This window comes from Anomalospiza imberbis, chromosome 29, assembly GCF_031753505.1.
Source record: "Anomalospiza imberbis isolate Cuckoo-Finch-1a 21T00152 chromosome 29, ASM3175350v1, whole genome shotgun sequence".
In the NCBI taxonomy this organism is placed as follows: Eukaryota; Metazoa; Chordata; class Aves; order Passeriformes; family Viduidae; genus Anomalospiza; species Anomalospiza imberbis.
This window is the reverse complement of record NC_089709.1, coordinates 1,309,857-1,330,243: the sequence shown is the minus strand read 5'-3', so window position 1 is coordinate 1,330,243 and position 20,387 is coordinate 1,309,857. Positions and strand designations below refer to the sequence as shown.

Below are 20,387 nucleotides of genomic sequence, written 5' to 3'. Positions count from 1 at the left end.
ACCTGTGTCCCTCTTCGTCCCCGTGTCCCTGTCCCCGTGTCCCTGTCCCCGTGCCTGTGTCCTGTCCTCATGTCCCCGTGTCCTGTGTCCCCGTGCCGTGTGTCCCCGTGTCCATGTGTGATTCCGTGGCCCTGCCTGTCCCTGTGTCCCCGTGTCCTGTGTCCCCGTGTCCTGTGTCCCCGTGTAACTCCGTGTCCCTGTCTGTCCCCGTGTCCCTGTGTGTCCCCATGTCCCTGTGTGTCCCTGTGTGTCCCCATGTCCCTGTCTGTCCCCGTGTCCCTGTCTGTCCCTGTGTCCCCGTGTCCTGTGTCCCTGTGTGACTCCGTGTCCCTGTCTGTCCCCGTGTCCCCATGTGTCCCCGTGTCCGTGTGTCCCTGTGTGTCCCCATGTCCCCGTGTTCCTGTGTGTTCCTGTGTGTCCCTGTGTGTCCCCATGTCCGTGTCCCCGTGTCCTGTGTCCCCGTGTCCCTGTGTGACTCCGTGTCCCTGTGTGTCCCCGTGTGTCCCTGTGTCCCTGTGTGTCCCCGTGTCCCCCTGTGTGTCCCTGTGTGTCCCTGTGTGTCCCCGTGTCCCTGTCTGTCCCCGTGTCCCTGTGTGTCCCCATGTCCCCGTGTTCCTGTGTGTCCCCATGTCCCCATGTTCCTGTGTGTCCCTGTGTGTCCCCGTGTTCCTGTGTGTCCCTGTGTGTCCCTGTCTGTCCCCGTGTCCCTGTGTGTCCCCATGTCCCCATGTGTCCCCGTGTCCCCGTGTTCCTGTGTGTCCCTGTGTGTCCCCGTGTGTCCCTGTGTGTCCCCATGTCCCCGTGTTCCTGTGTGTCCCCGTGTCCCCGTGCCCAGCTGACACGCAGCTGCTTCACCAACCCTTCCTTTATTCTCCTCAGCAGCACAAGCACGGTGGGCAGAGGCATCTGCTCGCTGTCCCCACCCCTGTCCCCACCCACACCCCTGTCCTTGTCCTTGTCCTTGTCCCTGTCCTTGTCCCTGTCCTGCTCCCTCACGGCCTCTTCATGGTGCTCTCGATGAACGCCTCCAGCACGAAGATGGTCTCATCCACCTGGTTCTCACTGGCGTCCATCCTGGGGGACACACAGGGACGGGCAGCCACCCACGAGGTCCCCAACCCCCGTCCCCAAACCCCCACGAGGTCCCCAAAACCCCACGAGGTCCCCAACCCCCGTCCCCAAACCCCCACGAGGTCCCCAAAACCCCACGAGGTCCCCAACCCCCGTCCCCAAACCCCCACGAGGTCCCCAAAACCCCACGAGGTCCCCAACCCCCATCCCCAAACCCCCACGAGGTCCCCAAACCCCCACGAGGTCCCCAACCCCGCTCCTCACTTGTTGACGTTGCGTTTGAGGTTCTCCAGCTGCTGCCTCTCGGGACCCGTGATCATCTCCTCCACCTCGTGCAGCTGCGCCGCCTCGGCCCCCGTGGCCTGCATGGAGGCCAGGATGGCTTCCACGCGCTGGGACTTCTCCAGGAGCCTCCTAGGAGGGAGCGGTGGGCACTTGGGACGTGGCGCTGGGGGCTCTGGTGGCCACCCCCGTGGCGCTGGTGGCCACCACCCCCGGCCCGCGGAGCTCACTTGTTCTCCCGCATCTCATGGTGCCTTCGCTCCATCAGGTTGGCCACGCTCTGGGGGAGGAACAGGGGAGGAACAATTGAAGGAACAGGTGAGGAACAGGGGAAGAACAGGTGAGGAACAGGGGAGGAACAGGTGAGGAACAGGTGAGGAACAGGGGAGGAACAGGTGAGGAACAGGTGAGGAACAATTGAAGGAACAAGTGAGGAACAGGGGAGGAACAGGGGAGGAACAGGTGAGGAACAGGGGAGGAACAGGGGAAGGAACAGGGGAAGAACAGGTGAAGGAACAGGGGGAACAGGTGAGGAACAGGGGGAGGAAGAGGAGAGGAACAGGGGAAGAACAGGTGAAGGAACAGGTGAAGGAACAGGGGAAGGAACAGGTGAAGAACAGGGGGAGGAACAGGAGAGGAACAGGGGAAGAACAGGTGAAGGAACAGGTGAAGGAACAGGGGGAGGAACAGGTGAGGAACAGGGGAAGGAACAGGGGAAGGAACAGGTGAAGAACAGGGGAAGGAACAGGTGAAGAACAGGTGAAGGAACAGGTGAAGGAACAGGTGAGGAACAGGGGAGGAACAGGTGAAGGAACAGGTGAAGGAACAGGTGAAGGAACAGGTGAGGAACAGGTGAGGAACAGGGGAAGAACAGGTGAAGGAACAGGTGAAGGAACAGGTGAGGAACAGGGGAAGAACAGGTGAGGAACAGGAGAGGAACAGGGGAAGAACAGGTGAGGAACAGGTGAAGAACGGGGAGGAACAGGTGAGGAACAGGGGAAGGAACAGGTGAAGGAACAGGTGAAGAACAGGTGAAGGAACAGGTGAAGGAACAGGGGGAACAGGTGAGGAACAGATGAGGAACAGGGGAGGAACAGGTGAAGGAACAGGTGAAGAACAGGTGAGGAACAGGTGAGGAACAGGTGAAGGAACAGGGGGAACAGGTGAGGAACAGGGGAGGAACAGGTGAGGAACAGGTGAGGAACAGGTGAGGAACAGGTGAAGAACAGGTGAGGAACAGGTGAGGAACAGGTGAGGAACAGGTGAGGAACAGGTGAGTACCCAGCACGTGCTGGGGAGCACTGAAGAACCCCGTGGTGGGACACGGGCACAGCCACTGCCACCCCTGTGCCACCCCCAGGGAGGGGGCTGTGACACCTGAACCCTGAAGCAGGAAGGAGCTCCAGAAGCACAAGAACCAGGTGAGACCCCAACCCTGGGGGGGCACCAAGGGACCCTCCGCTCCCAAAAACCCGACAGGGCGACACAGGGGGGACAGTGCTGCTGCCACCCCTGTGCCACCAGGAGGGTGACACCTGGACATGGGAGCTGCAATGGTTCCCAGGGATTCCCTGGGAATTCCTGCATGGATAGAGGACCATCTGTGGTCCTGGGGGCCCAGAAGGTCCTGGGGACTCACCTTGTAGCACCTGTGGAGCAGCATCCGAGCAGCGGCCATCACGTTCACCGTGTACAGGTAAAAGGTGCGGGAGGGAGCGTGGTCTGGAGTCTTGGGAATCTCCTGGGGAAGGGCAGAGGGATGGTGGGAACCAAATGGAAGTGTCTCCTTCTCCAAGGAGGAACCTGTGAGCCCTCCCCAGATGGTTCCCCATGCCCAAATTCCAGCTGGGATCACTTGGAAGTGGCCATCTGTCACACCTGGGCAATCTCTGGGATCCCAGAGCTGGGAATCATCTCCTGTGGAAGGGCAGAGGGATGGTGGGAACCAAATGGAATTATCTCCTTCTCCAAGGAGGAACCTGTGATCCCTGTGCCCGAATTCCAGCTGGGATCACTTGGAAGTGCCCAGCAGTGCCCATCACCTGTCCTGTCACACCTGGGCAATCTCTGGGATCCCAGAGCTGGGAATCTCCTGGGAATCATCTCCTGGGGAAGGGCAGAGGGATGGTGGGAACCAAATGGACGTGTCTCCTTCTCCAAGGAGGAACCTGTGATCCCTGTGCCCAAAATCCAGCTGGGATCACCTGGAAGTGCCCAGCAGTGCCCATCACCTGTCCTGTCACACCTGGGCAATCTCTGGGATCCCAGAGCTGGGAATCTCCTGGGAATCATCTCCTGTGGAAGGGCAGAGGGATGGTGGGAACCAAATGGACGTGTCTCCTTCTCCAAGGAGGAACCTGTGATCCCTGTGCCCGAATTCCAGCTGGGATCACCTGGAAGTGCCCAGCAGTGCCCATCACCTGGCCAGCTGTCACACCTGGGCAATCTCTGGGATGCCAGAGCTGGGAATCATCTCCTGTGGAAGGGCAGAGGGATGATGGTGGGAACCAAATGGAATTGTCCCCTTCTCCAAGGAGGAACCTGTGATCCCTGTGCCCGAATTGCAGCTGGGATCACCTGGAAGTGCCCAGCAGTGCCCATCACCTGTCCTGTCACACCTGGGCAATGCCTGGCACCCCTCACCTGCAGGGCCACCAGGTTCTCGGAGAGCATCCTGTAGAGCATGTCCTTGGCCTCCTTGGCCGGGATCATGGCGAAGTCCTCCACCTGCTTCTGCTCCAGGTGCTTCTTGCGCAGCAGCAGCCGGAAAATCCTGGCGCAGCGGGAGCCAAACCTGGGCAGGGGGAGCGGGATGAGGGAGGGACGTGGGGAGGGGTTGGGGGCAGCCCAGGGGGCTCCAGGTGCCCCAGGTCACCTCTCCTCCACGATGGACTCCAGCGTGGCTGTGGCCAGGGACACCAGGGCCTTGTGCAGGTCTGCAGGGGCCGAGGTCAAGGAGAATTTCGCAAAAATCCCCCCAAATTCCCCCAAAAGTCGCCTCAAATTTGCTGAAAAGCCCTACCCCAAAATTCCCCCTAAATCCCCCCAAATTCCCCACAAAATATCCCCCAAAGTCACCCCAAATCTGCCCAAAAATCCCCTGAAAATCACCCAGAAATCCCCAAAATTCCCCCAAATCTGCCCAAAATCACCCAAAAATCCCCCAAAGTCATCGCAAAATCACCAAAAAAATCCTCCAAAATCTCCCAAAGTCACCAAAAAATCCCATGAAAATCACCCAAATATCCTCCAAATCACCACAGATCTGCCCAAAAATCCCATGAAAATCACCCAAAAAATTCCCCTCAAATTCCCCCAAATCTGCCCAAAATCACCCAAAAATCCCCCAAAGTCATCGCAAAATCCCCCAAAGTCACCAAAAAATCCCATGAACATCACCCAAAAATCCTCCAAATCACCACAGATCCGCCCAAAAATCCCCTGAAAATCACCCAGAAATCCACAGAATTCCCCCAAATCTGCCCAGAATCACCCAAAAATCGCCCAAAGTCATCGCAAAATCACCAAAAAATCCTCCAAAATCTCCCAAAGTCACCAAAAAATCCCATGAAAATCACCCAAATAATCCTCCAAATCACCACAGATCTGCCCAAAAATCCCCTGAAAAGCACCCAAAAAATTCCCCTCAAATTCCCCCAAATCTGCCCAAAATCACCCAAAAATCCCCCAAAGTCATCGCAAAATCCCCCAAAGTCACCAAAAAATCCCATGAACATCACCCAAAAATCCTCCAAATCACCACAGATCCGCCCAAAAATCCCCTGAAAATCACCCAGAAATCCCCAAAATTCCCCCAAATCTGCCCAAAATCACCCAAAAATCCCCCAAAGTCATCGCAAAATCACCAAAAAATCCTCCAAAATTTCCCAAAGTCACCAAAAAATCCCATGAGAATCACCCAAGAAATCCACCAAATCACCACAGATCTGCCCAAAAATCCCCTGAAAATCACCCAAAAAATTCCCCTCAAATTCCCCCTAAAATCACCCAAAATCCCCCCAAAATCACCAAAAAATCCCCTGAAACTCACCCCAAAATTCCCCCTAAAATCACCCAAAAATCCCCTGAAAATCACCGAAACATCCTCCAAACCACCCCAAATCTGCTCAAAAATCACCTCAAAATCCCCCAAATCCCCTAAAATCACAAAAAAAACCCCAAAATCCCTCAAATTCACCCAAAAATCCTCCTAAAATCACCCCAAAGTCACCAAAAAATCCCCCTAAAATTACCCAAAATCACCAAAAAAATCGCCAGAAGAGCACCCAAAAATCCCCCAAATCCTTCCAAATCTGCCCAAAACCCCCAAAATCCCCCAAAATCTCCCAAAATCCCCCAAAATCTCCCAAAATTCCCCCAAGGATACTGACAGTGTAGGTGCCCCCTCCGCTGTCCCCCGACTTCCCCACGAACTCCAGCTGCAGGGAGAGAAAATGTGAATTTCTATTTAAAATTCAATTCAAGAAGAGAAGAGAAAGAAATATTTTATGCTATAGAATGGAATAAACTTTATATTCTATATAATAGAATATTTTAGATAAAATTATATATAAGTAGGATATATTATATAGTTGTAATATGTAAAATATATATGATAAAAATATATTTATATAGTATTTTTAAAATAATAATGGCATTTTTAGTAACTATGATATAATATGGTGAAATATTATATAATATAGTGAAATATTACAATATAATTACCATATAATATAATATAATATAATATAATGAAATATTACAATATAATACAATATAATTTAATGTAATAAAATATAATATAATAAACATAATGTAATGTAATGTAATGAATATAATGCAATATAATGTAATATAATATAATATAATATAATATAATATAATATAATGTAATTTTACAATATAATATGATATAATAATGTAATATAATGTAATATAATATAATATAATATAATAAATGTAATGTAATGTAATGAATATAATGTTATATAATGTAATATAATATAATATAATATTGTAAAATATTACAATGTAATATAATATAATTAATATAATACAATGAAATATAATGAAATATAATATAGTGAAATATTAGAATATAATACAATATAATGTAAAGTAATATAATATAATGTAAAGTAATATAATAATATAATAAATATAATATAATATAATATAATTATAATATAATATAATATAATATAATATAATATAATATAATATAATTTTAATATAATTAATATAATATAATATAATATAATATAATATATAATTATAATATAATATAATATAATTAATCTAATCTAATCTAATAAATATAATATAAAAACTATTATAATATTATACCTTATTATATCATATTGTATTACATTACTTTATATTACACTATATTATATGAATATATTATTAGGTATTATAACGTAATAAAATAATAATGAATTATGGCAAATATTAAAAATCCTCACCGGGTCATCGGCCAGCAGCGCCAGGTACTGATCCAGCACGGCCTTGCTGATGTTGTACCCGGCTGGGAGAGACCTGAAAATCTGCAAAACAGCAGAAAAATGGGAAAAACGGCAGGAAAAATGGGGAAAAAACGGCAGGAAAATGGGAAAAAGGGCGGGGAAATGGGGAAAAAGGCAGGAAAAATGGGAAAAACGGCAGGAAAAATGGAAAAAAAGGCAGGAAAATGGGGAAAATGGCGGGGAAATGGGGAAAAACGGCAGGAAAAATGGGGAAAAAGGCAGGAAAATGGGAAAAATGGCGGGGAAATGGGGAAAAAGGCAGGAAAAATGGGAAAAATGGCGGGGAAATGGGGGAAAAGGCAGGAAAAATGGGAAAAAACGGCAGGAAAATGGGAAAATGGCGGGGAAATGGGGAAAAAAGGCAGGAAAATGGGAAAAAAGGCAGGAAAATGGGGGGAAAAAGGCAGGAAAATGGGAAAAATGGCAGGAAAATGGGGAAAAAGGCAGGAAAATGGGAAAAACAGCAGGAAAAATGGGAAAAACGGCGGGGAAATGGGGAAAAAGGCAGGAAAATGGGAAAAATGGCAGGGAAATGGGGAAAAAAGGCAGGAAAATGGGAAAAATGGCAGGGAAATGGGGAAAAAGGCAGGAAAAATGGGAAAAACGGCAGGAAAATGGGAAAAGGGGCAGGAAATGGGGATAACGGCAGGAAAATGGGGAAAAATTTGGGGTATTCTTGGGGAGGGGATTTGGTTTATTTTGGGATGTCTTTGGGGTGTTTTTGGGGATGGATTTGGGGTTATTTTGGGGTATTTCTGGGATGTTTTTAGGGTGGTTTTGGGGATGGTTTTGGGGTATTTTTGGGGATGGATTTGGGGTTATTTTGGGGTATTTCTGGGGTGGTTTCTGGGATGTTTTTGGGTTGGTTTTGGGGATGGTTTTGGGGTATTTTTGGGGATGGATTTGGGGTTATTTTGGGGTATTTCTGGGGTAGCTTCTGGGATGTTTTTAGGGTGGTTTTGGGGATGGTTTTGGGGTATTTTTGGGGATGGATTTGGGGTTATTTTGGGGTATTTCTGGGGTGGTTTCTGGGATGGTTTTGAGGTGTTTTTGGGGTATTTTTGGGGATGGATTTGGGGTTATTTTGGGGTATTTTTGGGGTAGCTTCTGGGATGTTTTTGGGTTGGTTTTGGGGTATTTTGGGGGTATTTTTGGGGATGGATTTGGGGTTATTTTGGGGTATTTCTGGGGTGGTTTCTGGGATGTTTTTGGGTTGGTTTTGGGTTGGTTTTGGGGTATTCTTGGGGATGGATTTGGGGTTATTTTGGGGTATTTCTGGGGTGGTTTCTGGGATGTTTTTGGGTTGGTTTTGGGGATGTTTTTGGGGTATTTTTGGGGATGGATTTGGGGTTATTTTGGGGTATTTCTGGGGTAGCTTCTGGGATGTTTTTAGGGTGGTTTTGGGGATGGTTTTGGGGTATTTTTGGGGATGGATTTGGGGTTATTTTGGGGTATTTCTGGGGTGGTTTCTGGGATGGTTTTGAGGTGTTTTTGGGGTATTTTTGGGGACGGATTTGGGGTTATTTTGGGGTATTTTTGGGGTAGCTTCTGGGATGTTTTTGGGTTGGTTTTGGGGTATTTTGGGGGTATTTTTGGGGATGGATTTGGGGTTATTTTGGGGTATTTCTGGGGGGGTTTCTGGGATGTTTTTGGGTTGGTTTTGGGTTGGTTTTGGGGTGTTTTTGGGGATGGATTTGGGGTTATTTTGGGGTATTTCTGGGGTGGTTTCTGGGATGGTTTTGAGGTGTTTTTTGGGGTGGTTTTGGGGATGTTTTTGGGGTATTTTTCGGGTTCTTCTGGGGAATTTAGGGTTTCAAAAGACCCACCTCGTTGGAGGAGAGGGGCTGAGTATGGGAGGCACCCGAGGCCGTGGTCACCTCGCTCATGCGCAGCATCGTCCGCACCACCTCACTGCTGGTCTGTGCTGGGAAAAGCAGGAATTAGGGTGGGAAAAGCAGGAATTAGGGTGGGAAGAGCAGGAATTAGGGTGAGAAGAGCAGGAATTAGAGTGGGAAAAGCAGGAATTAGGGTGAGAAGAGCAGGAATTAGAGTGGGAAAAGCAGGAATTAGGGTGGGAAGAGCAGGAATTAGAGAGGGAAACGCAGGAATTAGGGTGGGGAAAGCAGGAATTACAGAGGGAAAACAGGAATTAGAGAGGGAAAAGCAGGAATTACAGAGGGAAAGCAGGAATTAGAGTGGGAAAAGCAGGAATTAGAGAGGGAAAAGGCAGGAATTAGGGAAGGGCAGGAATTAGAGAGGGAAAGCAGGAATTAGGGTGGGAAAAGCAGGAATTACAGAGAGAAAATCAGGAATTACAGTGGGAAAAGCAGGACATAGGATGGGAAAAGCAGGAATTACAGAGGGAAAGCAGGAATCAGAGAAGGAAAATCAGGAATCAGAGAGGAAAAGCAGGAATCAGAGAAGGAAAAGCAGGAATTAGGTGGGAAAAGCAGGAATTAGAGAGGGAAAAACAGGAATTAGAGAGGGAAAAGCAGGAATTAGAGAGGGAAAAGCAGGAATTAGAGAGGGAAAAGCAGGAATTATAGAGGGAAAGCAGGAATTAGAGTGGGAAAAGCGGGAATTAGAGTGGGAAAAGCAGGAATTACAGTGGGAAAAGCAGGAATTACAGTGGGAAAAGCAGCAATTAGAGTGGGAAAAGCAAGAATTAGAGTGGGAAAAGCAGCAATTAGAGAGGGAAAATCAGGAATTACAGAGGGAAAGCAGGAATTAGAGTGGGAAAAGCAAGAATTAGAGTGGGAAAAGCAGGAATTAGAGAGGGAAAATCAGGAATTACAGTGGGAAAAGCAGGAATTAGAGAGGGAAAAGCAGGAATTACGGAAAGGCAGGAATTAGAGAGGGAAAGCAGGAATTAGGGTGGGAAAAGCAGGAATTACAGAGAGAAAATCAGGAATTACAGTGGGAAAAGCAGGACATAGGATGGGAAAAGCAGGACATAGGATGGGAAAAGCAGGAATTACAGAGGGAAAGCAGGAATCAGAGAAGGAAAATCAGGAATCAGAGAAGGAAAAGCAGGAATTACAGAGGGAAAGCAGGAATTAGAGTGGGAAAAGCAGGAATTAGGTGGGAAAAGCAGGAATTACAGAGGGAAAGCAGGAATTAGGGTGGGAAAAGCAGGAATTACAGTGGGAAAAGCAGGAATTACAGTGGGAAAAGCAGGAATTACAGTGGGAAAAGCAGGAATTACAGTGGGAAAAGCAAGAATTAGAGTGGGAAAAGCAGCAATTAGAGAGGGAAAATCAGGAATTACAGTGGGAAAAGCAGGAATTACAGTGGGAAAAGCAGGAATTAGAGTGGGAAAAGCAAGAATTAGAGTGGGAAAAGCAAGAATTAGAGTGGGAAAAGCAGGAATTAGAGTGGGAAAAGCAGGAATTAGAGAGGGAAAATCAGGAATTATAGAGGGAAAGCAGGAATTAGAGTGGGAAAAGCGGGAATTACAGTGAGAAAAGCAGGAATTAGAGTGGGAAAAGCAAGAATTAGAGTGGGAAAAGCAAGAATTAGAGTGGGAAAAGCAAGAATTAGAGTGGGAAAAGCAAGAATTAGAGTGGGAAAAGCAGGAATTAGAGAGGGAAAATCAGGAATTACAGAGGGAAAGCAGGAATTAGAGTGGGAAAAGCGGGAATTACAGTGGGAAAAGCAGGAATTAGAGAGGGAAAATCATGAATTACAGTGGGAAAAGCAGGAAAAGAGGGTGGAAAAGCAGCAATTAGAGAGGAATATCAGGAATTAGAGAGGAAAATCAGGAATTAGGGGGGAGCACACACCTGGTCCATCCTGCTGGCCACGGCGCTGACCAGGGCTTGGTCTCGGAAGTGCTGGTGGAAACGCTCCAGGTTCACCTGCCAGTAAATGCCATCGTCCGGAGGAGGCTGGGGGGAAAAAAAGGACAAAAAATGAGGGGAAATGGGCAGGAAAAGAGAGGGAAATGGGCAGGAAAAAAAAGGGAAATGGGCAGGAAAAGAAAGGAAAAGGGGGAGGAAAAGAGAGGGAAATGGGGGAGGGAGTTAAGGAACCGCAACAGTGAAAGTGAGGGATGGGAGCGAGGAAAACGAGGTAAGAGAGTCTCAAGAAATGAGGGAAAAGCCAAAAAAATGAAGAAAAAGAGAAAGGAAAATGAGGGAAAAAAGCCACAAGAAAAGAGGGAAAAGTGCCGGGAAAATTAGGGGAAAAAAGCCACGAAAAATGAGGAAAAAAACAGAAAAATGAGGAAAAGGAGAAAGGAAAATGAGGAAAAAGAGAAAGGAAAAATGAGGAAAAAAAACAGAAAAATGAGGAAAAAAAACAGAAAAATGAGGAAAAGGAGAAAGGAAAAATGAGGGAAAAAAGCCAGGAAAATGAGGAAAAGGAGCCAGGAAAAATGAGGAAAAAATGAGAAAATGAGGGAAAAGAGAAAGGAAAAATGAGGAAAAAAAACAGAAAAATGAGGAAAAAGAGAAAGGAAAAATGAGGAAAAAAGAGCCAGAAAAATGAGGAAAAAGAGCCAGGAAAATGAGGAAAAAAACAGAAAAATGAGGAAAAAGAGAAAGGAAAAATGAGGAAAAGGAGAAAGGAAAATGAGGAAAAAGAGAAAGGAAAAATGAGGGAAAAGAGGCAGGAAAATGAGGAAAAAGAGGCAGGAAAATGAGGAAAAAGAGAAAGGAAAAATGAGGAAAAATAGACAGAAAAATGAGGAAAAAACCAGAAAAATGAGGAAAAGGAGAAAGGAAAAATGAGGAAAAGGAGCCAGGAAAAATGAGGAAAAAGAGGCAGGGAAAATGAGGAAAAAGCCATGAAAATGAGGAAAAAGAGAAAGGAAAAATGAGGAAAAAAAACAGAAAAATGAGGAAAAAAACCAGAAAAATGAGGAAAAGGAGAAAGGAAAAATGAGGAAAAAGAGGCAGGAAAAATGAGGAAAAAAACAGAAAAATGAGGAAAAAAAGCCAGGAAAAATGAGGAAAAAAACAGAAAAATGAGGGAAAATGCCAGAAAAATGAGGAAAAAGAGAAAGGAAAAATGAGGAAAAAAACCAGAAAAATGAGGAAAAAACCAGAAAAATGAGGAAAAAACGAGAAAAATTAGGAAAAAGAGAAAGGAAAAATGAGGAAAAGAGAAAGGAAAAATGAGGAAAAAACCAGAAAAATGAGGAAAAAGAGAAAGGAAAATGAGGAAAAAGAGCCAGGAAAAATGAGGAAAAACCAGAAAAATGAGGGAAAAGAGCCAGGAAAAATCAGGAAAAACCAGAAAATGAGGAAAAATCCAGAAAAATGAGGGAAAATGCCGGAAAAATGAGGAAAAAAACAGAAAAATGAAGAAAAAGAGGCAGAAAAATGAGGAAAAAAACCAGAAAAATGAGGAAAAAAACCAGAAAAATGAGGAAAAAAAGCCAGGAAAAATGAGGAAAAAACCAGAAAAATGAGGAAAAAGAGGCAGGAAAATGAGGAAAAAGAGCCAGGAAAAATGAGGAAAAAGAGGCAGGAAAAATGAGGAAAAGGAGAAAGGAAAAATGAGGGAAAAAAGCCAGGAAAAATGAGGAAAAAGAGCCAGGAAAATGAGGAAAAAACCAGAAAAATGAGGAAAAAGAGGCAGGAAAAATGAGGAAAAAGCCATGAAAATGAGGAAAAAGAGAAAGGAAAAATGAGGAAAAAAAACAGAAAAATGAGGAAAAAAACCAGAAAAATGAGGGAAAAAAGCCAGGAAAAATGAGGAAAAAACCAGAAAAATGAGGAAAAAGAGAAAGGAAAATGAGGAAAAAGAGGCAGGAAAAATGAGGAAAAAAAACAGAAAAATGAGGAAAAAAAACAGAAAAATGAGGGAAAAAAACAGAAAAATGAGGGAAAAAACCAGAAAAATGAGGGAAAAAAGAAAGGAAAAATGAGGAAAAAGAGCCAGGAAAATGAGGAAAAAAACAGAAAAATGAGGAAAAAGAGAAAGGAAAAATGAGGAAAAGGAGCCAGGAAAATGAGGAAAAAACCAGAAAAATGAGGAAAAAGAGAAAGGAAAAATGAGGAAAAAGAGGCAGGAAAAATGAGGAAAAACCAGAAAAATGAGGAAAAAAAGAAAGGAAAAATGAGGAAAAAGAGCCAGGAAAATGAGGAAAAAACCAGAAAAATGAGGAAAAAGAGGCAGGAAAATGAGGAAAAAACCAGAAAAATGAGGAAAAAACCAGAAAAATGAGGAAAAAAACCAGAAAAATGAGGGAAAAAAGCCAGGAAAAATGAGGAAAAAACCAGAAAAATGAGGAAAAAAACAGAAAAATGAGGGAAAATGCCAGAAAAATGAGGAAAAAACCAGAAAAATGAGGAAAAAACCAGAAAAATGAGGAAAAAAAGCCAGGAAAAATGAGGAAAAAACCAGAAAAATGAGGAAAAAGAGGCAGGAAAATGAGGAAAAAAAACAGAAAAATGAGGGAAAATGCCAGAAAAATGAGGAAAAAACCAGAAAAATGAGGAAAAAGAGGCAGGAAAATGAGGAAAAAACCAGAAAAATGAGGAAAAAGAGGCAGGAAAATGAGGAAAAAAACAGAAAAATGAGGAAAAGGAGAAAGGAAAAATGAGGAAAAAAACAGAAAAATGAGGAAAAGGAGAAAGGAAAAATGAGGAAAAAAACAGAAAAATGAGGAAAAAACCAGAAAAATGAGGAAAAAGAGGCAGGAAAATGAGGAGAAAAAGGCAGGAAAAATGAGGAAAAACCAGAAAAATGAGGGAAAAGAGCCAGGAAAAATCAGGAAAAACCAGAAAAATGAGGAAAAATCCAGAAAAATGAGGGAAAATGCCGGAAAAATGAGGAAAAAAAACAGAAAAATGAGGAAAAAAACCAGAAAAATGAGGAAAAAAAGCCAGGAAAAATGAGGAAAAAACCAGAAACATGAGGAAAAAGAGGCAGGAAAATGAGGAAAAAGAGGCAGGAAAATGAGGAAAAAGAGGAGGCAAAGTTTGCCCCGGGAATTTTGGGAATCTGGATCCCGCCCTCCCCAGCACCTCGGAGCTTCCTCCCTCCTGCTTCGGCCTCTTGGCTTTGTGCTCTGCCTCCTCTTCCTCCTCACACGAGTGTCTCCTCTTCCCTTTGCCTGCAACGCAACAAGTATAGAGAAATGATATATCAATTATGTGAAAATGGCATATAAATGACAGGAAAAGTTATACAGCAGTTGGGTTGAAGTGATACAAGAAGTTATAGAAAAATATATTTAAATTATATAGAAATTACACATAAAATTATAGAAAATATATTTAATTTATATTTAAATTACAGATAAAATTATAGAAAATATATTTAATTTAGATTTAAAATATACTTAAAAATAATATAAAAATATATTTAAATTATCTAGAAACTACACATAAAATTATAGAAAATATATTTAATTTATATTTAAATTACAGATAAAATTATAGAAAATATATTTAATTTATATTTAAAATATACTTAAAAATAATATAAAAATATATTTAAATTATATAGAAACTACACATAAAATTATAGAAAATATATTGAATTTAGATTTAAATTACAGATAAAATTATAGAAAATATATTTAATTTAGATTTAAATTACACATAAAATTATAGAAAATATCTTTAAATTATATTTAAATTATACTTAAAAATAATATAAAAATATATTTAAATTATATAGAAACTACACATAAATCTATAGAAAATATGTTTAAATTATATTTAAATTATACATAAAAATAATATAAACACATATTTAAATTATATAGAAATTACACATAAAATTATAGAAAATATCTTTAAATTATATTTAAATTATACATAAAAATAATATAATATATATTTAAATTATATAGAAATTACACATAAAATTATAGAAAATATGTTTAAATTATATTTAAATTATACATAAAAATAATATAATATATATTTAAATTATATAGAAATTACACATAAAATTATAGAAAATATCTTTAAATTATATTTAAATTATACATAAAAATAATATAAAATATCTTTAAATTATATAGAAATTACACATAAAATTATAGAAAATATATTTAATTTATATTTAAATTATACTTAAAAATAATAAAAAAATATATTTAAATTATATAGAAACTACACATAAAATTATAGAAAATATATTTAATTTAGATTTAAATTACACATAAAATTATAGAAAATATCTTTAAATTATATTTAAATTATACCTACAAATAATATAAAATATATTTAAATTATATAGAAATTACACATAAAATTATAGAAAATATATTTAATTTAGATTTAAATTACACATAAAATTATAGAAAATATCTTTAAATTATATTTAAATTATACCTATAAATAATATAAAATATATTTAAATTATATAGAAATTACACATAAAATTATAGAAAATATGTTTAAATTATATTTAAAATATACTTTAAAATAATATAAAAATATATTTAAATTATATAGAAATTACACATAAAATTATAGAAAATATATTTAATTTAGATTTAAATTACACATAAAATTATAGAAAATATATTTAATTTATATTTAAAATATACTTAAAAATAATATAAAAATATATTTAAATTATATAGAAACTACACATAAAATTATAGAAAATATATTTAATTTAGATTTAAATTACACATAAAATTATAGAAAATATCTTTAAATTATATTTAAATTATACATATAAATAATATAAAAATATATTTAAATTATATAGAAACTACACATAAATCTATAGAAAATATGTTTAAATTATATTTAAATTATACATATAAATAATATAAAAATATATTTAAATTATATAGAAACTACACATAAAATTATAGAAAATATATTTAAATTATGTAGAAATTATCCATAAAGTTATATTAAAATGTTTTCAAATTATATAGAAATTACAATTAAAATTATAGAAAATATGTTTAAATTATATTTAAATTATACATAAAAAACATATAAAATATATTTAAATTATATAGAAATTACACATAAAAGTATATAAAATACATAAAAATTATATATAACTTATGTATAAATTATATACAAATTATACTACAGTTATATTAAAATTACAAACAAATTCTATCTAAACTATATATAAATTTTATCAACATATAAAAATTATATACAAATACATAAATTATATACAAATTATATATAAATGTATAAAATTACATATAAACTATATACAATTATATGTAAACACTATATAAATAATGCATAATTGATATATAAGTAATATATAAATGATATAAAAATATATAGATATATAATTCTACATAAATTATATACAATTATGCAAAAATTATCTATAACACATAAATGGCATGTAAATAATATGTAAATGATACATAAATTATATATAAAAGTATATATGTTTAAAAATCAATTTTAAAGTTTAAAAATAAATCTTTAAAAAATCAATAATTTTAAATTTTAATTTGAATTTTTAAAAAATTAAGATTTTTATTAGGAAATTTTAATATTTTACATTTTTACACATTTTAATTAATTAATTAATTAATTAATTAAGTTAGCCCTAATATTTAATTGAAATTTATATTTATTTTAAAAAATATTTATATTTATAAAAAATTTTATATTTATTTTAAAAAATTAAATTGACGTTAAAAAACCCCAAGCTCGGGGGGTCTCACCGACGAGGCCGAGGCGCGGCACCACGAACCTGTCCTTGTCACCGGCGGCCAGGGCGGGGGCCGGTGGCACCTTGGCATCGTGGGGCACCTCGGGGGGCGCGGGGCACCGCTGGATGAAGTGGGTGTCGGCCAGGCGCGCGAAGGTGGCCGAGACCTCGCCGTAATCCATGGATTTCCCGTCTAGGAGGGAGGAGAAACACCTTGGGTGGGCTTGAGGATGAGGAAGGACACGTTGGGTGGGCTTGAGGGTCAGGAGAAACACCTTGGGTGGGCTTGAGGGTCAGGAGAAACACCTTGGGTGGGCTTCAGGGTCAGGAGAAACACCTTGGGTGGGCTTGAGGATGAGGAAGGACACGTTGGGTGGGCTTGAGGGTCAGGAGAAACACCTTGGGTGGGCTTGAGGATGAGGAAGGACACCTTGGGTGGGCCTGAGGGTCAGGAGAAACACCTTGGGTGGGCTTGAGGGTCAGGAGAGACACCTTGGGTGGGCTTGAGGATGAGGAAGGACACCTTGGGTGGGCCTGAGGGTCAGGAGAAACACCTTGGGTGGGCTTGAGGGTCAGGAGAGACACCTTGGGTGGGCTTGAGGGTCAGGAGAAACACCTTGGGTGGGCTTGAGGGTCAGGAGAAACACCTTGGGTGGGCTTGAGGGTCAGGAGAAACACCTTGGGTGGGCTTCAGGGTCAGGAGAAACACCTTGGGTGGGCTTGAGGGTCAGGAGAAACACCTTGGGTGGGCTTGAGGGTCAGGAGAAACACCTTGGGTGGGCTTGAGGATGAGGAAGAACACCTTGGGTGGGCTTGAGGATGAGGAAGGACACCTTGGGTGGGCTTGAGGGTCAGGAGAAACACCTTGGGTGGGCTTGAGGGTCAGGAGAAACACCTTGGGTGGGCTTGAGGGTCAGGAAGGACACCTTGGGTGGGCTTGAGGGTCAGGAGAAACACCTTGGGTGGGCTTGAGGGTCAGGAGAAACACCTTGGGTGGGCTTGAGGATGAGGAAGGACACCTTGGGTGGGCTTGAGGGTCAGGAGGGACACCTTGGGTGGGCTTGAGGGTCAGGAGAAACACCTTGGGTGGGCTTGAGGATGAGGAAGGACACCTTGGGTGGGCTTGAGGGTCAGGAGAGACACCTTGGGTGGGCTTGAGGGTCAGGAGAAACACCTTGGGTGGGCTTGAGGATGAGGAAGAACACCTTGGGTGGGCTTGAGGGTCAGGAGAGACACCTTGGGTGGGTTTGAGGGCCAGGAGAAACTCCTTGGGTAGGCTTGAGGATGAGGAAGAACACCTTGGGTGGGCTTGAGGATGAGGAAGAACACCTTGGGTGGGCTTGAGGGTCAGGAGAAACACCTTGGGTGGGCTTGAGGATGAGGAAGAACACCTTGGGTGGGCTTGAGGATGAGGAAGGACACCTTGGGTGGGCTTGAGGGTCAGGAGAAACACCTTGGGTGGGCTTGAGGATGAGGAAGGACACCTTGGGTGGGCTTGAGGGTCAGGAGAGACACCTTGGGTGGGCTTGAGGGTCAGGAGAAACACCTTGGGTGGGCTTGAGGGTCAGGAGAAACACCTTGGGTGGGCTTGAGGGTCAGGAGAGACACCTTGGGTGGGCTTGAGGGTCAGGAGAAACACCTTGGGTGGGCTTGAGGGTCAGGAGAAACACCTTGGGTGGGCTTGAGGATGAGGAAGAACACCTTGGGTGGGCTTGAGGGTCAGGAGAAACACCTTGGGTGGGCTTGAGGATGAGGAAGAACACCTTGGGTGGGCTTGAGGATGAGGAAGGACACCTTGGGTGGGCTTGAGGGTCAGGAGAAACACCTTGGGTGGGCTTGAGGATGAGGAAGGACACCTTGGGTGGGCTTGAGGGTCAGGAGAGACACCTTGGGTGGGCTTGAGGGTCAGGAGAAACACCTTGGGTGGGCTTGAGGGTCAGGAGAAACACCTTGGGTGGGCTTGAGGGTCAGGAGAGACACCTTGGGTGGGCTTGAGGGTCAGGAGAAACACCTTGGGTGGTGCTGAGGATGAGGAGGGACATGTTGTGTGGTGGTGAGGATGAGGAGGGACACGTTGGGTGGTAGTGAGGGTCAGGAGAAACACTTTGGGTGGTGCTAAGGATGAGGAGGGTCACGTTGGGTGGTCCTAAGGATGAGGATGGACACGTTGGGTAGGCCTGAGGATGAGGAGGGACACGTTGGGTGGGCCTGAGGATGAGGAGGGACACCTTGAGGTGGTGGTGAGGATGAGGAGGCACACGTTGGGTGGGCCTGAGGATGAGGAAGGACACGTTGGGTGGTGGTGAGGATGAGGAGGGACACGTTGGGTGGTGGTGAGGATGAGGAAGGACACATTGGGTGGGTTTGAGGGTCAGGAGGGACACACTGGATGAAGTGGGTGTCGGCCAGGCCCGCGAAGGTGGCCGAGACCTCGCCGTAATCCATGGATTTCCCGTCTAGGAGGGAGGAGAAACACCTTGGGTGGGCTTGAGGGTCAGGAGAAACACCTTGGGTGGGCTTGAGGGTCAGGAGAAACACCTTGGGTGGGCTTGAGGGTCAGGAGAAACACCTTGGGTGGGCTTGAGGATGAGGAAGGACACCTGGGTGGGCTTGAGGGTCAGGAGAAACACCTTGGGTGGGCTTGAGGGTCAGGAGAAACACCTTGGGTGGGCTTGAGGGTCAGGAGAGACACCTTGGGTGGGCTTGAGGGTCAGGAGAAACACCTTGGGTGGGCTTGAGGTTCAGGAGAAACACCTTGGGTGGTGCTGAGGATGAGGAGGGACATGTTGTGTGGTGGTGAGGATGAGGAGGGACACGTTGGGTGGTAGTGAGGGTCAGGAGAAACACTTTGGGTGGTGCTAAGGATGAGGAGGGTCACGTTGGGTGGTCCTAAGGATGAGGAGGGACATGTTGGGTGGTCCTAAGGATGAGGAGGGACACCTTGACGTGGTGGTGAGGATGAGGAGGCACACGTTGGGTGGGCCTGAGGATGAGGAAGGACACGTTGGGTGGTGGTGAGGATGAGGAAGGACACGTTGGGTGGTGGTGAGGATGAGGAGGGACACGTTGGGTGGTAGTGAGGATGAGGAAGGACACATTGGGTGGGTTTGAGGGTCAGGAGGGACACACTGGATGAAGGGGGTGTCGGCCAGGCGCGCGAAGGTGGCCGAGACCTCGCTGTAATCCATGGATTTCCCGTCTAGGAGGGAGGAGAAACACCTTGGGTGGGCTTGAGGGTCAGGAGAAACACCTTGGGTGGGCTTGAGGATGAGGAAGAACACCTTGGGTGGGCTTGAGGGTCAGGAGAAACACCTTGGGTGGGCTTGAGGGTCAGGAAGGACACGTTGGATGGGCCTGAGGATGTGGAGGGAGGAGAAACACGTTCCCACCTTCCATGGTCTCGGTGAGGCGATCCGCCACCCTGGCCACGGCCGAGCTCATGGGGAGGTGCCCGTGGACCACCAACAGCTCCTCTGGTTGCCCCAAAGAACACCCTACAGTGTTTCTGATCCCACCCACCGCTCCCAAATCCCATTTTTCTGAGCTTCCTTCCCACCTTCCATGGTCTCGGTGAGGCCATCAGCCACCCTGGCCACTGCACAGCTCATGGGAAGGCGCCCATGGAGCAGAAGTTCCTCCACCAGCTGCTCCCCAAAGAACACCCTACATCTCATCCCACCCACCGCTCCCAAATCCCATTTTTCAGAGCTTCCTTCCCACCTTCCATGGTCTCGGTGAGGCGATCCGCCACCCTGGCCACGGCCGAGCTCATGGGGAGGTGCCCGTGGAGCACCAACAGCTCCTCTGGGTGCCCCAAAGAACACCCTACAGTGTTTCTGATCCCACCCACCGCTCCCAAATCCCATTTTTCGGAGCTTCCTTCCCACCTTCCATGGTCTCGGT

At 43.5% G+C, this 20,387-nt stretch overlaps 1 protein-coding gene across 1 annotated transcript; it reads right to left on the bottom strand.

Annotated features, from left to right (window-relative positions):
* Nucleotides 1-941: 941 nt before the first annotated feature.
* Nucleotides 942-19,936, bottom strand: LOC137463661 (DNA-directed RNA polymerase III subunit RPC3-like). The gene is made up of 13 exons (XM_068174970.1): nucleotides 19,874-19,936; nucleotides 16,498-16,677; nucleotides 13,853-13,941; nucleotides 10,661-10,765; nucleotides 8,705-8,797; nucleotides 6,819-6,899; nucleotides 5,741-5,792; nucleotides 4,229-4,289; nucleotides 3,997-4,147; nucleotides 2,993-3,094; nucleotides 1,584-1,633; nucleotides 1,336-1,485; nucleotides 942-1,074 (listed from the first exon to the last, which is right to left on the bottom strand). The coding sequence occupies exons 1-13, from the start codon at nucleotides 19,923-19,925 to the stop codon at nucleotides 993-995; spliced, it is 1,248 nt and encodes a 415-aa protein (XP_068031071.1). The 5' UTR covers nucleotides 19,926-19,936; the 3' UTR covers nucleotides 942-992.
* Between the last annotated feature and the right edge of the window lie 451 nt (nucleotides 19,937-20,387).

Excerpts from the sequence above, each read along its gene's own strand:
- LOC137463661 (XM_068174970.1), bottom strand. The coding sequence starts at position 19,925 with ATGAGCTCGGCCGTGGCCAGGGTGGCGGATCGCCTCACCGAGACCATG. Across the intron at positions 10,766-13,852 it reads AGGAGGGAGGAAGCTCCGAG|CCTCCTCCGGACGATGGCAT; the intron begins GTGCTGGGGAGG and ends TTTTCCCCCCAG. Across the intron at positions 6,900-8,704 it reads AGCCCCTCTCCTCCAACGAG|ATTTTCAGGTCTCTCCCAGC; the intron begins GTGGGTCTTTTG and ends GCTGTTTTGCAG.